Source organism: Cucurbita maxima, unplaced genomic scaffold (genome assembly GCF_002738345.1).
Source record: "Cucurbita maxima cultivar Rimu unplaced genomic scaffold, Cmax_1.0 Cma_Scf00041, whole genome shotgun sequence".
Taxonomy (NCBI): domain Eukaryota; kingdom Viridiplantae; phylum Streptophyta; class Magnoliopsida; order Cucurbitales; family Cucurbitaceae; genus Cucurbita; species Cucurbita maxima.
The window spans coordinates 128,446-141,463 of NW_019272057.1; the positions used below are offsets into that span (position 1 = coordinate 128,446).

Consider the following 13,018-nt stretch of genomic DNA (forward strand, 5'->3'; position numbering starts at 1 on the left):
AGGGTTGGCATTGTCATGGGGGCAATTTAAGAGACAGAAATAAGAACATGAAAGCCCATTGTCACACCCACCATAAAAAAATCACAAAAATACGTGGAGGCTTAGCCACCGTAATCCCGCCATGTGGCTACAATATTTTTACGTGTCATTTGTCTTTTTTTTTTTTAAATAAAAAATTAAATAATTATGGAATGAAATTTAAATATTTATTTATTTTTTTACCCTCGAGTTTTAAATATTTGAATAAAAATACTTAGATGGGAGGTAGAATATTTAATAATGTATAAATTAGAGAAATTTAAAATATTAATATTTTGATTTATAATATATATTTTAATCCGTTGAACTATGTTTAAATTGATTTTTAATTTTTTAATTTTATAGTTTGAATTATATTTTAATCAAAATTTTAAATAATATTAATAATTTTTATGTAAGAAACTAATAATAAATTTACTATAGGTACTAATTCTAAACTTATTTACCTTTTCTCAAATAATAATAATAATTATTATTATTATTGTTTTATTTGAAAGTAATAATTATAAGAATTATAAGAATAATTGTTTTTGTTTTATTTGATAAGCAACATCAACAGCCATAAGCATATCTAAAACATTATCCAAGCAACAAAGAGCGAAACAAAGGTGGTAGCTTTATGGCATTGAAAAAGCTGGGGAGTTCAATTTTCAACGCGGACGTGGAGAAACTTGTTTCATGCGATTCTGCAGCCACTGTGGCCTCATATATCTTCCTTCCAAACATTTCCCTTAATTTCGTTTGTTTTCTCTTGATGCGAAATCTGAAAAAGGGACAAGATTATGGATAAACTGAGCCCAAATCAACGGCCGCGTGGAGTTTGCTCTATTTTACATGGGTATGCAATACGGTTGGGTGGGGGGCATGTTTATTGGCAAGTGGGGACTTTATCTTCAACCGTCACCCGTTGTGCACATTACCTGTTTGATCAAAGCCCTCACAGAGTTTTTGGGTCTGAAACTTCACTTTCTAAGCCCGACATGGTTTCTGGGTTGCCAGAATTCTGTTGAAAGGTTGTGAATTGTATGAATTTCCAATTTGTGGAAGCTTTTGCTTCTGCTTACTTCACTTACTTCCAAGTGGGTTCACTCTGTTTTTTTTTTTCTTTGTATAATTGGATCATGCTGGTACTTGTCTTTTTCTTCTTGTTTGTCAGCTGCTTTCTTTTGCATTTTCAGTACTTTTATTGAGTTTTGCTTTTGGGGAAGATGGCTTCTTCTCTCTGTTTTCATTTCCTGATCTCTTAAACTTCACATTCTAAGCCAGGCATGGTTTCTGGGTTGCCAGAATTCAGTTGAAAGGTTCTGAATTGTATGAATTTCCCATTTTTGGAAGCTTTTTCTTCTGCTTACTTCACTTACTTCCAAGTGGATTCACTCTGTTTTTTTTTTCTTTGTATAATTGGATCATGCTGGTACTTGTCTTTTTCTTCTTGTTTGTCAGCTGCTCTCTTTTGAATTGTCTGTACTTTTTTTAAGTTTTGGTTTGTGGGGAAGATGGCTTTTTCTCTCTGTTTTCATTTCCTGATCTCTTTTGTAGTTGGGTTTCCTTTTTCCTTTTCACTGTTAAGCTCTGTTTTTGACGTCTAAGATTGTCTCAGTTTTCTCAGCTGTTTTGAGTATTTATAACTTTGAAATCTTGGTGAAGTCCCAATTCTAATTTGACATCACTTGGTAGGCTGTTCTCTTCACAAATTAAAGAGAGACATTGGCAATGGAGGATAAGCGAGGTATAAGCAGTAACGGGCCTCTTGACAAGTGGATGACATTTGATGGGGAATCAAATGCATCAAACACTCCGGAAAATGTAGCAAAAGAAGACAGAAAAAGCTGGCAGTCCTCTTCTAAAGGGGTAATATCAACAGAAGCAAACATAGCAGAAAGGGCGGCTGAGTGGGGACTGGTGGTAGAAACAGATGCGGAGGATGGCAGTTTCAAGGCCATCGTGGGAAGATCATCAGGGGAGGGAGGCGGCAGCAAAAGTTCATCAGAGAAAATTAGTGGCGCGGGAAAAACTGAAAGCTCTGGAGTTTTTCCAAGGGTATCACAAGAGTTGAAGGATGCTTTGGCTTCTTTGGAACAGACATTTGTAGTCTCTGATGCCACCCGACCAGACTGCCCCATCGTGTATGCGAGCAGTGGGTTCTTTGGCATGACTGGTTATGGTTCAGATGAGGTCATTGGAAAAAACTGGTAATATCATTTATGTACTGAAAAATCACTGTAATTGAAAAGAAAAAACCGGTAAGATCATTTCCTTTTGGGTGTCAGCCGTTTTCTTCAGGGACCAGAGACGGACCAGAAAGAAGTTGAAAAAATTCGATATGCAGTGAAGAACGGCAAAAGCTACTGTGGGAGGCTCTTGAACTACAAGAAGGATGGCACTCCTTTCTGGAATCTTCTGACAATCACGCCTATCAAGGATGACAATGGCAAAACTATCAAATTTATTGGGTTGGATTTCTTCTTCTTCTGACCTTTTGCTAATGCAGATACTTTTGCATGGACATTTGACTTTGATGGTTGATACTAGAACATGATCAGGCCTTTTTTGGTTGTATTGTGTTCTTCGTCAGTTAAATGGTTCTGTGTATTTTTCATGAGGATTATCTTTCAAAAATATGGATAAACCGACAGTGTTTTACTTCGGAAAAAAATAAAAATAAACGAACAGTACTAAGTTCGTTTTTTTGAAGCTTTCTTGGTTACCGGTATTCTCAAGTTACTGCTCCCATGCCGTTATACCATGGAGTATATTGTCTCAAACCCTGAACATTTTATTGAATAATCAGAATAATAAAACTTGGAGATACTAATATGCAAAGAAAATAGAGAAAGTTATGCAAGATCCAAGATTCTTAGTGCAAAAAATTGTGAAACTAAGAAATTCAAGAAGCATAACACCATGTCAAATTTGAGAATGAAATTTTTTCTCTAAACTCGGTGTAGTGTGATTCTTAATCTTTGTAGAGCAATCTCGAGTTAAGGATCTTCTGACTATTAGTCACATGCAAGAAATTAAGATTTCTCTCCCTATTTGTATGAAGTTTGTTGGAGCTTTGGTCTTAGTATTATAATGTTTTTTGTTGGTAAATATAAACTCCATCTCATTTCAAAGAACGGTATTTTCTTTGGCAGAATGCAGGTGGAAGTAAGCAAGTACACAGAAGGCAAAGTTGATAGAGCATTAAGACCGAATGGGTTACCGAAGTCATTAATCCGCTATGATGGTAACTGGTTTTCCAAATTTCTCTGGAATGGGATGCTACCTTCACCTCTAATTTTCACTTTTGATGTTCAGCTCGCCAGAAGGAAAAGGCTTTGGGTTCCATCACAGAGGTTGTTCAGACTGTGAAGAACCCTCAATCTAATAATCGAGCTATGAGTCACGACATTACCAGGAAAAAAGAAGAGTTGGAGAAGTTTAATCTTGACCATGCTCTTCCCAAGTCAGTTGCAGCTGCAAATTATTCACCGGGTAGACAGACTCCTCAACAGGACCTCACAGATGATGGCTTAGGCAAGAAATCTAGGTTATCAAGTCGAGTTTCTTTAACGGGGTGAGTTATTCCTACTTGAAGTGTTGATTGTTTCACTTTGTTGATGTCAATCATGGCTGTTGAAGATTTATTCCTTCAGAAATCATGCAATTAATTCTTCATTTCATAACTACACGGACTAAATGGTTGGTTAATATAATTTGTAATCATCACTTTGTAGTGCTTGATTTCAGGATATTCTTTGTTATGCTATCTTGCAGGAAAAAAGGGAAATCTCTTAGCAGTTCAAGAAATCTTGAAGTAACAGCCCTTGAACCAGAAATTTTGATGACCGATGAAATAGAATGGACTGATAGTTTGGACCGTGCTGAAAGAGAAAGGGATATTCGCCAAGGAATTGATTTAGCTACCACATTGGAGCGCATTGAGAAAAACTTCGTCATTTCTGATCCAAGGCTTCCTGATAATCCAATTGTAAGACCACTTTCTCTTACTATATGAGAGGTTATAGTTAAATTGGACCTGATAGCATTTAGTGAACATGAGTTTATTAATCATAGATGTGGAATAATTTTCAAGTGCTCATAAAAAAGCAAAATTTAGCCCATAATATATTTCTACTTTTTTGTGATTCCCTTTGGCGCAATTGTTTGCATTTTAGTTCCTTCTGAACTAAAATCATTGAGGAAAATTAGTCGACAGATCTTGTATAACTTTCCCTTATTGCCTAGAAATTGTATCATTGTTCGTACTTATGATAATCAATAAATCTTCTGCTAACATACTGCATCGTCGACTAACCGAATCATGCCTCATTATCTTTCTCAGTCAATATATTAGCAAGTTTTGCATAATCTTTGGTCGAGTTTAAATTGCATATATAATAAAGATTGCAAATAAGGAGTCTCATGTTTACGCTTAGTGCTGTCGATGATGATATTTTTGTATGCAGATATTTGCATCCGACAGCTTTCTCGAGTTGACAGAATATACACGTGAAGAAATTTTGGGACGGAACTGCCGGTAGGGATGTCATCACATATTTGAATTTTTTTTTTATAAAAATATCTCTCTTTCCCCTTCTTTAAGAGTGTTCAGAAAGTTTAGCTTCTGTACCTTGCTGGACATGAATATATAAACCTTCATAATTGTCAAGAAGAAGAATATGGTTAAACATATAGCCAGCTGAGAATATAACTACATCATATATAGTCAATTGGTTCTCACCATAATATTCTGGTCTGATTAACTTGCGCCAAAATTTCATCTGAATTTTAGCAGAAAAGTTTTTTTTCTTAATAAATGATGTAGTGGATTTCCCATTCATCACACAGGTTTCTTCAAGGACCTGAAACAGATCAAGATACCGTCTCGAAGATTAGGGATGCAATTAGGGAACAAAGAGAAATAACTGTTCAGTTGATCAACTATACCAAGACGGGTAAGAAGATGCTGTGATGTTATGATGGTGAACAGGATCAACTTTAATGAGTTTTACTTGTCAATGTTGCTTCAGATCTTGGGATTTAGTTTTAATGATCATTTTTTTACGCACAGTATTTTTGAAGTTTATATTAGATTTGAACTTTGAAACATTTTGCATTACATCATTTAGCAGCAGCGTATAACATAACTTGATTTTACGACTGATAGGTAAAAAGTTCTGGAATTTATTCCACTTGCAACCGATGCGTGATGAAACGGTATCTATGAAAACTTTCTTGTAAACCATCATTTGCAAATTCTATCCCATTTAACCTTTTCTTCTAAGTCTCATTTTATTTTTATAGGGAGAGCTTCAGTATTTTATCGGTGTACAACTAGATGGAAGTGGTCGTGTGGAACCTTTGCAAAACCGTCTTTCTGAGACAGCAGAGCAGGAGAGTGCCATGCTGGTATAACTTTTTGTCTGTTTACTTTAAAGGCTGATTATCAGCATTTGGTTTATAATCAGTATACGTTTGTCCTTTTATTAGGTTAGAGCCACTGCAGAGAATGTTGATGAGGCTGTCCGTGAACTTCCTGATGCCAACTTGGTAAGGTATTCCTTTTGCTCTATGTTCGAATTTGACAGAACTAACTAATATCTTTATTGCCATAAATAAACTTTTTCCTTGATTTTTCTTTAAAAAAAAAATGAAATATGATAAACTAAAGTGTAACATTTAGTTTTATGATATTTATTATATACAATCGTTGAGTGTTCCAAAAAACCGACGAATCATTCTAGAGTTCGTGTTATTGCCTAACAAAAGCATAGCTCTCAGCATATAAGATTTGAAGATGAAAGAATGAATGAAATCATCATATTAAATTATTAAGCATTTCTGCGGCATCGACTTCTTAGCTGAATGTTTACTCAAGCTTGAGCTGATATATGTGATACAAGCTGATACAAGCTGATACAGGGAATAAAAACATATGACCTTTCACATTGATCTATATATTGTTGGGTTTCAAATTTTGATTGCTATAGATGATGTGATTTGATTATCCAAATATTCCTGTTTCAGAGACCAGAAGATTTGTGGGCAATTTATTCTCAACCAGTCTTCCCAAGGCCTCACAAAAAGCATAGTTCTTCTTGGACTGCTATACAAAAGGTAACTTATGTACTCCATTATTTATTTATTTATTTTCTTTGCAAAATTGCTGATTGTTTCCACTGCTCTTTTTTTTTTTTTGTTTTGTTATGATGACTCTGAACTTCTTCTGCAAAAAATTAATTGTCGAGTTGCCTCATATGAGATCCTACATTGGTTAGAGAGGGGAATGAAGCATTCCTTATAAGGGTGTGGAAACCTCTCCCTAACAGACGTGTTTTAAAATCGTAAGGCTGACGGTGATACATAACGGATCAAAGCGGGCAATATTTGCTAGCGGTGGACTTGAATTGTTACAATCAGAGCCAGACACCGAGTGGTGTGCCAGCAAGGACACTGGGCCCCCAAGGAGAGTGGATTATGAGATCCCACATTGGTTGGAGAGGGGAACAAAACATCATTTATAAGGGTGTAACCGTGTGAAACCTCTCCCTAGCATATGTGTTTTAAAACCGTGAGGCTGACGGCGATTCGTAATGGGCCAAAGCGGACAATATTTGCTAGCGGTGGGCTTGGGCTGTTACACCTCTCAATTCTTCTCGACTTTGCACTTTTGTTATAAGCTTCCAAATCTTGTCAATTATATATTTTAACAACTATCTGTGTAGATTCCCTTTTCCATTATGGAGGGAGTTATAGCACAAAAGTTGACGAGGGAATTGCAAATTCATTTGCACATCATGTTGTTTCTAGAAATATTTTTACTGGTTTCCTTCATGATAATTAATTTTTTTTTTTTAGATTATTCAACGTCGTGAAAAAATTGGACTCCAACATTTTAAGCCAATCAAACCACTGGGTTATGGAGACACTGGCAGGTAATGTAGTTTATTACCACATGCATTCAACATGATCATTTATTTTGTACACGATCGGTTAACTTATGCAGAATATTTGCTGCAGTGTTCATCTGGTGGAACTTCTAGGTACAAGCGAACTTTATGCCTTGAAAGCAATGGAGAAATCAACACTTTTGAATCGAAACAAGGTCTTATAAGAAAACCATGGTTCGATTTTCTAGCATAGCCCCCAGATTTCTGCTTCATACACTTGTTTTCGAAACAAGGTCTTATATAAGAAAACCATGGTTTGATTTTCTAGCATAGCCCCCAGATTTCTGCTTCATACACTTGTTTGCAATCGTAGAGCGGATTAGTAAAAATCAACTTTTCTTAGCTTCTGCTTTCTTGAAAGCTCTGCAAAAGCTCTGTATAGTTCATGATTGCATCAAGAAGACTTCATGCCTACAAGTATGTTAGAATAAATTTTTGAAAATTGGACAGGGTTGCAGATGCTTCAGTATAACATCACAGGGTTTTGAATGAACCACCAGCTAGTTTTGCAGATACTTCATCTTATCACCTTGTTTGAAGAGTAATTTGTGATTAATTGTTTCTCTGAAGGTCCACAGAGCATGCATTGAAAGGCAAGTCGTTGCGCTTCTGGATCATCCTTTTCTTCCAACACTATACACTTCATTTGAGGTGCAAACATATCCTATCCCATATCTGTTTTCCAAATTAATTCCATATGCACATTTTAGAACAATCCTTACTTTTTACAAATATGGAATGTTTATTGTGAGATTTCACATCGGTTGGAGAGGAGAATGAAGCATTCTTTATAAGGGTATGGAAACCTCACCCTAGCAGACGCATTTTAAAAACTTTGAGGGGAAGCCCGAAAGGGAAACTCCAAAGAGTATAATACCTGCTAACGGTGGGCTTGGGTCGTTACGAAGACTAGAACTCTAACCAGAAGTGCACCACAACCATGCATGCCTTGACACCTACTAAAAGGCTTTGGTTCAAAATCACACAGATCATTATAATGTTAAGAGCCATTTCCATAAGGAAATATTCTGCATCTCATGTGTTATCTGACTCATGAGACAGATTGTATGGATGACCAAATCCTCCCTCAGCTAGGGCGCAACGATGACATATGCCTTGCTTCAATAAATAACATGAAAACTTGATATTAGCTGTAGTTGATCACTACTTTTCTTTCCTGCTACTCTACTAGGTTTAGTTATTTTTTATGCGAGGTCATCATTGTTGATTGCAGCAAGTTGTAGATATACGGTTGAGCAAAGTTTGATGATCAATAGATTATAATTATGAACTGAAAACACAGCCTTGAGAGACTGGCTAGTCTAGTTTCGTTGTTCAAATGTGTTTCATCCTGATTATTCCTCGTTTAACCATGCACACGATACAAAAGACATCTGCTTAGTGATACCTATATCTATGTGTTTCTCCAGACCCCTACACACGTTTGTTTGATATCAGACTTTTGCCCTGGTGGGGAGTTATTTGCATTGCTTGATAAGCAGCCAATGAAATTGTTTAAAGAGGATTCTGCTAGGTACGCTACTTTTGTTAACAGCAAAAATACCTAAAATTTTTGGTTTAGCAAGTTAGGAATTTGGATTATTACTCGTGTGATGTATTAAGCTCTTCGTATGTGGTGAAAGGAATTGTGAACATCCATTATGATTTTAGCCTAATTGCTTTTAGGAGCACTTTTGCTTTAGAAATAGGGAAACAAAGCAAAATAAAGTATTGAACGAATAGCACATCATTTTCATTCTTTCTTCCTGCTGGAGTCTAAATTAGTTGTGAATATGATGAAGACCCAGTTGATGAGGTCCTAACTTTAACAAAAGTTGTATAAAAGGATAAATTAGTTTATCTTTTTATCGTTGAAAAATATTTTCTGTTATATCACGTTAACAATATATGCTTACTTCTTTCACCCAAGCCATGATCACACTCTTGACTCGTTATGCCCCATTCACTTCTTCAGGTTCTATGCTGCGGAGGTCGTCATTGGCTTGGAATATCTTCACTGTCTAGGTAACGATGACCTTTCGGCTTCTTCGATTTCATCCAATATACATACAATATTTCTTCCTATTCATCTGATGCTTTGAGTGCAATTGTCTGAGAATATTATCAACTTCTAGTAGGATTTTCTGAATAACTAGAATTATTGCTTCCTTCAAGAACATTTTGTCTTCATTTATAAAGATGATACTGATTTGAAGATTCATTGATTTCACTCTAAATCTAGGAGAGAAATTGGACCTAAGATACTTCTTCCGAATTTTTTCAATAGTTTGTACCATTTTGAACAATTTAGAACTCCAAAAAGATTTGGTAAAAGGCTCGGGAACAATCTCGATGTTACTCACAAGGGTTGTAAGTAAATACATAGATTTACTGTAACTGAAAATACACATAATATGGAAGGTATATTGTATGACAAGATGAACCACATTGTTAATCAGAGAAAAGTATTTAATTTCCTTAGGTTCGTTGTTTTTACTTTTCACGATTTCCTACAGGAATCATCTATCGAGATCTGAAGCCTGAAAATATTCTTCTCCAGAAGGATGGGCACGTTACGCTTGCTGACTTCGATTTATCGCTTATGACAGCCTGCAAACCACAGGTGCTTCCCAATTTCTTGTTCAACCATCTTAAAACCACTTCTTATTTGCTCATATCCAAGGTTTTCTTATTGTTTTAAGTTGGGAAATGATGTTAATTATATGAAACAAGCCTTAAGCCGTGAATCATTCCATGCAAAAACAAAAAAGAATAGTGATATCAAACTACTCTGGGGCATGCCATATCCGAGGTTCGGGGAAATGAAAGGGTAGACGCAGAAGATAGGCTGATTAAATAGTTGGGTTTCTTATTAAATATGTGTGTAACACAAGAGGAGTGCATAGTCCCCTGACAGGGAGGTAAGAAAAAACTAATTATGAGCTTGTGGATTCTATCTAAGATCATTGAATATGAAACCATGAAAAACCAAGGTATCTCATGCAAAAGCTAGTTGACCTTGGAAATTTTTGTTGGCATCTACTTTGTTTGACGCTACTAATTCTAATTGTACTCATTGAATCATAGATTGTGAAGTATCCATCGCCTCACGGTAGAAGGAGATCTCGAAGTCAACCACCGCCAGTATTTGTTGCAGAGCCGATGACACAGTCGAACTCATTTGTTGGAACCGAAGAGTATATTGCTCCTGTATGGTGAATCCCCTGTTATGCGTTCACGTATTTCATACTAATTTTATTCGATTAATTTGTAAAATAAGACATCTTTGTGGAGTCGTGGAATATGAGGTATATATTTCGCGTGTCGTGGAAAGAAAAAAAATAGTAATTCAGTATCTAAAGACTAGTTACTTAAGTCTAGATAATTTGGTCTTTGCAATCCATGATTTTGATTGGTTTTTTTTTTTGCTCAAATATAAGAGAAATCATGGAAAAAGACGTACTTTCTTGGAATAATTTTGCTTCATAGCATGATAACATATAAGATGATGATGATTTCATCACTATAGTTCTTTTCAAGTTCTTATTGGTACTTCAATTACAGGAAATTATAACAGGGGAAGGCCACAGCAGCTCTATCGATTGGTGGGCTCTTGGTAAGACCATGGTGGGCTTATCAAAACTATTTTCCTGTGTCTATTTGCACTTCCCCTTTCTTAATCTACACAAAATTGTGAACATGGCTCTGTAATGACTCAACCAATTAGAGGAAACTGCTAGGGCTATCCAAAACATGTCTCTCTGCTTATTTTACTATCCAAAAGATTTGTTGTGATGCTTTTGTAATTCAAGACTTGAACTGGTTGTGTTTGGGATTCAGGTATTTTGTTGTACGAGATGCTTTACGGCCGCACGCCTTTTAGGGGAAAGAACAGGCAGAAGACTTTTGATAACATCCTGCACAAAGATCTCACCTTCCCAAGTAGCATTCAGGTAAAATAAAAGATCTCTCTGAGATATTACTTGATGCGTTGCTGCTATTGTCCGCTTTAGCCCGTTGCATATCTCTGTCAGTCTCACGGTTTTAAAACGCGTCTACTAGGGAGAGGTTTCCACATTTTTATAAAGAATGTTTCATTCCTCTCTAACCGATGTGGGATCTCACAATCCACCCCCCCTTAGGGGTCCAACGTCCTTGCTGGTATACCGCCCGGTGTCTGGCTCTGATACCATTTGTAACAGCCCAAGCCCACCACTAGCAGATATTGTATGCTTTGGCCCGTTATGTATCGCCGTTAACCTCACAGTTTTAAAATGCATCTACTAGGGAGAGATTTCCACACCCTTATAAGAAATGTTTTGTTCCCACTCCAACCGAGGTGGGATCTCACAACAGTAGTCTAACTAGCATCGGCTAATTGGTCATATCCATGGGGCTCAACTAACACATTGAGGTTATTGGTCTTATTACTATCAGCCATAGGCAGTCAGCCATGTAGCATCTACATGCTCGTGGGCAAGCCATGTCTAGCGTCCTTAGTTTCATATTTCTATTAGAAACCACTCAAGGCCATATTCATTATCATGTTGGGATTATGGAGGTTTATGGCTCCTCATTAGATCTTCACAACATGATCATTTCTTGATCTAAACTAAAAAAAAGCATTGGTGGAAACCAATCCCTGTTGAATGCATTGAATTTGCAGTTTTTTATCAGAAGTCTTGTGGTATTTTTCAATCCTACTGATTTACATACACTCTTCCAGGTAAGTCTTGCAGCAAGGCAGCTGATCAACGCATTGCTACAACGAGACCCTGCCCGACGTTTAGGATCGAGTACAGGTGCAAATGAAATCAAACAGCACCCCTTTTTCCAATCAATCAACTGGCCGCTGATCCGATGCATGGTACGAATGCTCTCTACTTTTGAAACTTATATTGCTTATAAGGAACAGCTATGAACACTTTAAAAAACCTGTACCAAACTTATCCAAAGAACAGAACCATTAACAACTTGATCATGGTCTGAAATTCTGCTTGTTCTTTTGGTACGAAGGTCCCACCACCATTAGAATCACCTCTTAACCTTACTGGGAAAGATGAATCTGCCAAGAACGTAAACTGGGAAGATGATGGAGTGCTTACTACAATGGATATGGATCTTTTTTGAAGTTCCTCACCATCGCATTACAAATGGTAAGCCACTTCCTTTTACAAGTTGGTAGCTGTCTTTGCAATGCTGGTTAGGCTTGTATAATTCCAAGTTTGTTGTCATCACTCACAGTCAATAAGTCCCGGTTCGTTACCGGCATACACAGCCGCCCCGATAATTGTTTCGGTGTTCTTGGGACGGGATGACAGGTGATTTATATTTCATGATCATAATCATTTTTCTGTAATTCTATGTATATTGTATGACTGTCTATATAACAAGGAACAGATAATAAAATTTTCAGCAATAAGTTAGTAATTTGATTCATCAAGAACAGACCATTGTGATCTCATGTGATGGAAGATTCATAGGAAGCCTGTTTCTGATAAGTGACAGCAAAAAATTGTTTGAATTTCTTTTTAGCAATTTGAATCAAATGTCATTTAAATTCAAGGCTTGTTTGGATGTCGAGATCTCATAGTGAGTAGGATTGAATTTTTATAGCCTCGTAATGCATTGGCACATGGTTTTCGGTATAGGGTCTTGAAGAAGTCCAACTCTAATGGCTCGTTGAGTCATCTCTCTATATGCAAGATCTTTGTTGGGTATGATTGTGAGATCTCACATCGATTAGAGATGGGAACGAGACATTTCTTACAAATGTGTGGAGACCTCTTCCTAAAGACGCGTTCTAAAATTGTGAAGTTGATAGCTATACGTAATAGGCCAAAGTTGACAATTTAAAAAATATTTAGGAAGATTTTGAAAAATATTTTTTAATTTTATATTAAATGTTCTAAGTCTAACTAATTTTTTTTTATTAAATCTACACCCTCAACTATTATTTGAATCTATTGACATTTTCTCATTCAACAATAATAACAATTATTTTAATATAAAAGGGAAACGACAAAAAAAAAAAAAAAAAAAAA

The 13,018-nt window shown here is 36.3% G+C and overlaps 2 protein-coding genes across 8 annotated transcripts in view; both read left to right on the forward strand.

The window, feature by feature from the left end:
- The first annotated feature begins 623 nt into the window (after nucleotides 1–623).
- Nucleotides 624–12,437, forward strand: LOC111469749 (phototropin-2-like). 7 transcript variants are annotated; one of them, XM_023115160.1, is made up of 24 exons: nucleotides 624–1,052; nucleotides 1,717–2,231; nucleotides 2,310–2,492; nucleotides 3,177–3,268; nucleotides 3,340–3,598; nucleotides 3,799–4,012; nucleotides 4,491–4,561; nucleotides 4,873–4,979; nucleotides 5,192–5,241; nucleotides 5,329–5,433; nucleotides 5,515–5,574; nucleotides 6,052–6,141; nucleotides 6,883–6,959; nucleotides 7,045–7,129; nucleotides 7,545–7,625; nucleotides 8,405–8,508; nucleotides 8,950–8,999; nucleotides 9,491–9,597; nucleotides 10,062–10,184; nucleotides 10,539–10,590; nucleotides 10,815–10,927; nucleotides 11,701–11,841; nucleotides 11,991–12,130; nucleotides 12,219–12,437. In XM_023115160.1, the coding sequence occupies exons 2-23, from the start codon at nucleotides 1,753–1,755 to the stop codon at nucleotides 12,102–12,104; spliced, it is 2,757 nt and encodes a 918-aa protein (XP_022970928.1). In that variant the 5' UTR covers nucleotides 624–1,052; nucleotides 1,717–1,752; the 3' UTR covers nucleotides 12,105–12,130; nucleotides 12,219–12,437. The 7 variants fall into 7 exon arrangements, with proteins under 7 accessions (XP_022970928.1, XP_022970924.1, XP_022970922.1 ...); XM_023115156.1 differs by having other exon boundaries at nucleotides 624–1,118; nucleotides 11,991–12,437; XM_023115154.1 differs by having other exon boundaries at nucleotides 11,991–12,437.
- Nucleotides 11,068–13,018, forward strand: part of LOC111469904 (protein FAR1-RELATED SEQUENCE 9-like) — an 11,126-nt gene continuing 9,175 nt past the window's right edge. Inside the window, exon 1 of the mRNA XM_023115375.1 lies at nucleotides 11,068–11,098. The gene's annotated coding sequence lies outside the window, so the exon portion shown is untranslated. The remainder of the gene's footprint in view (nucleotides 11,099–13,018) is intronic.

Excerpts from the sequence above, each read along its gene's own strand:
- LOC111469749 (XM_023115156.1), top strand. The coding sequence starts at position 1,753 with ATGGAGGATAAGCGAGGTATAAGCAGTAACGGGCCTCTTGACAAGTGG. Across the intron at positions 2,232-2,309 it reads GAGGTCATTGGAAAAAACTG|CCGTTTTCTTCAGGGACCAG; the intron begins GTAATATCATTT and ends TTTGGGTGTCAG. Across the intron at positions 4,013-4,490 it reads GGCTTCCTGATAATCCAATT|ATATTTGCATCCGACAGCTT; the intron begins GTAAGACCACTT and ends TTTTGTATGCAG.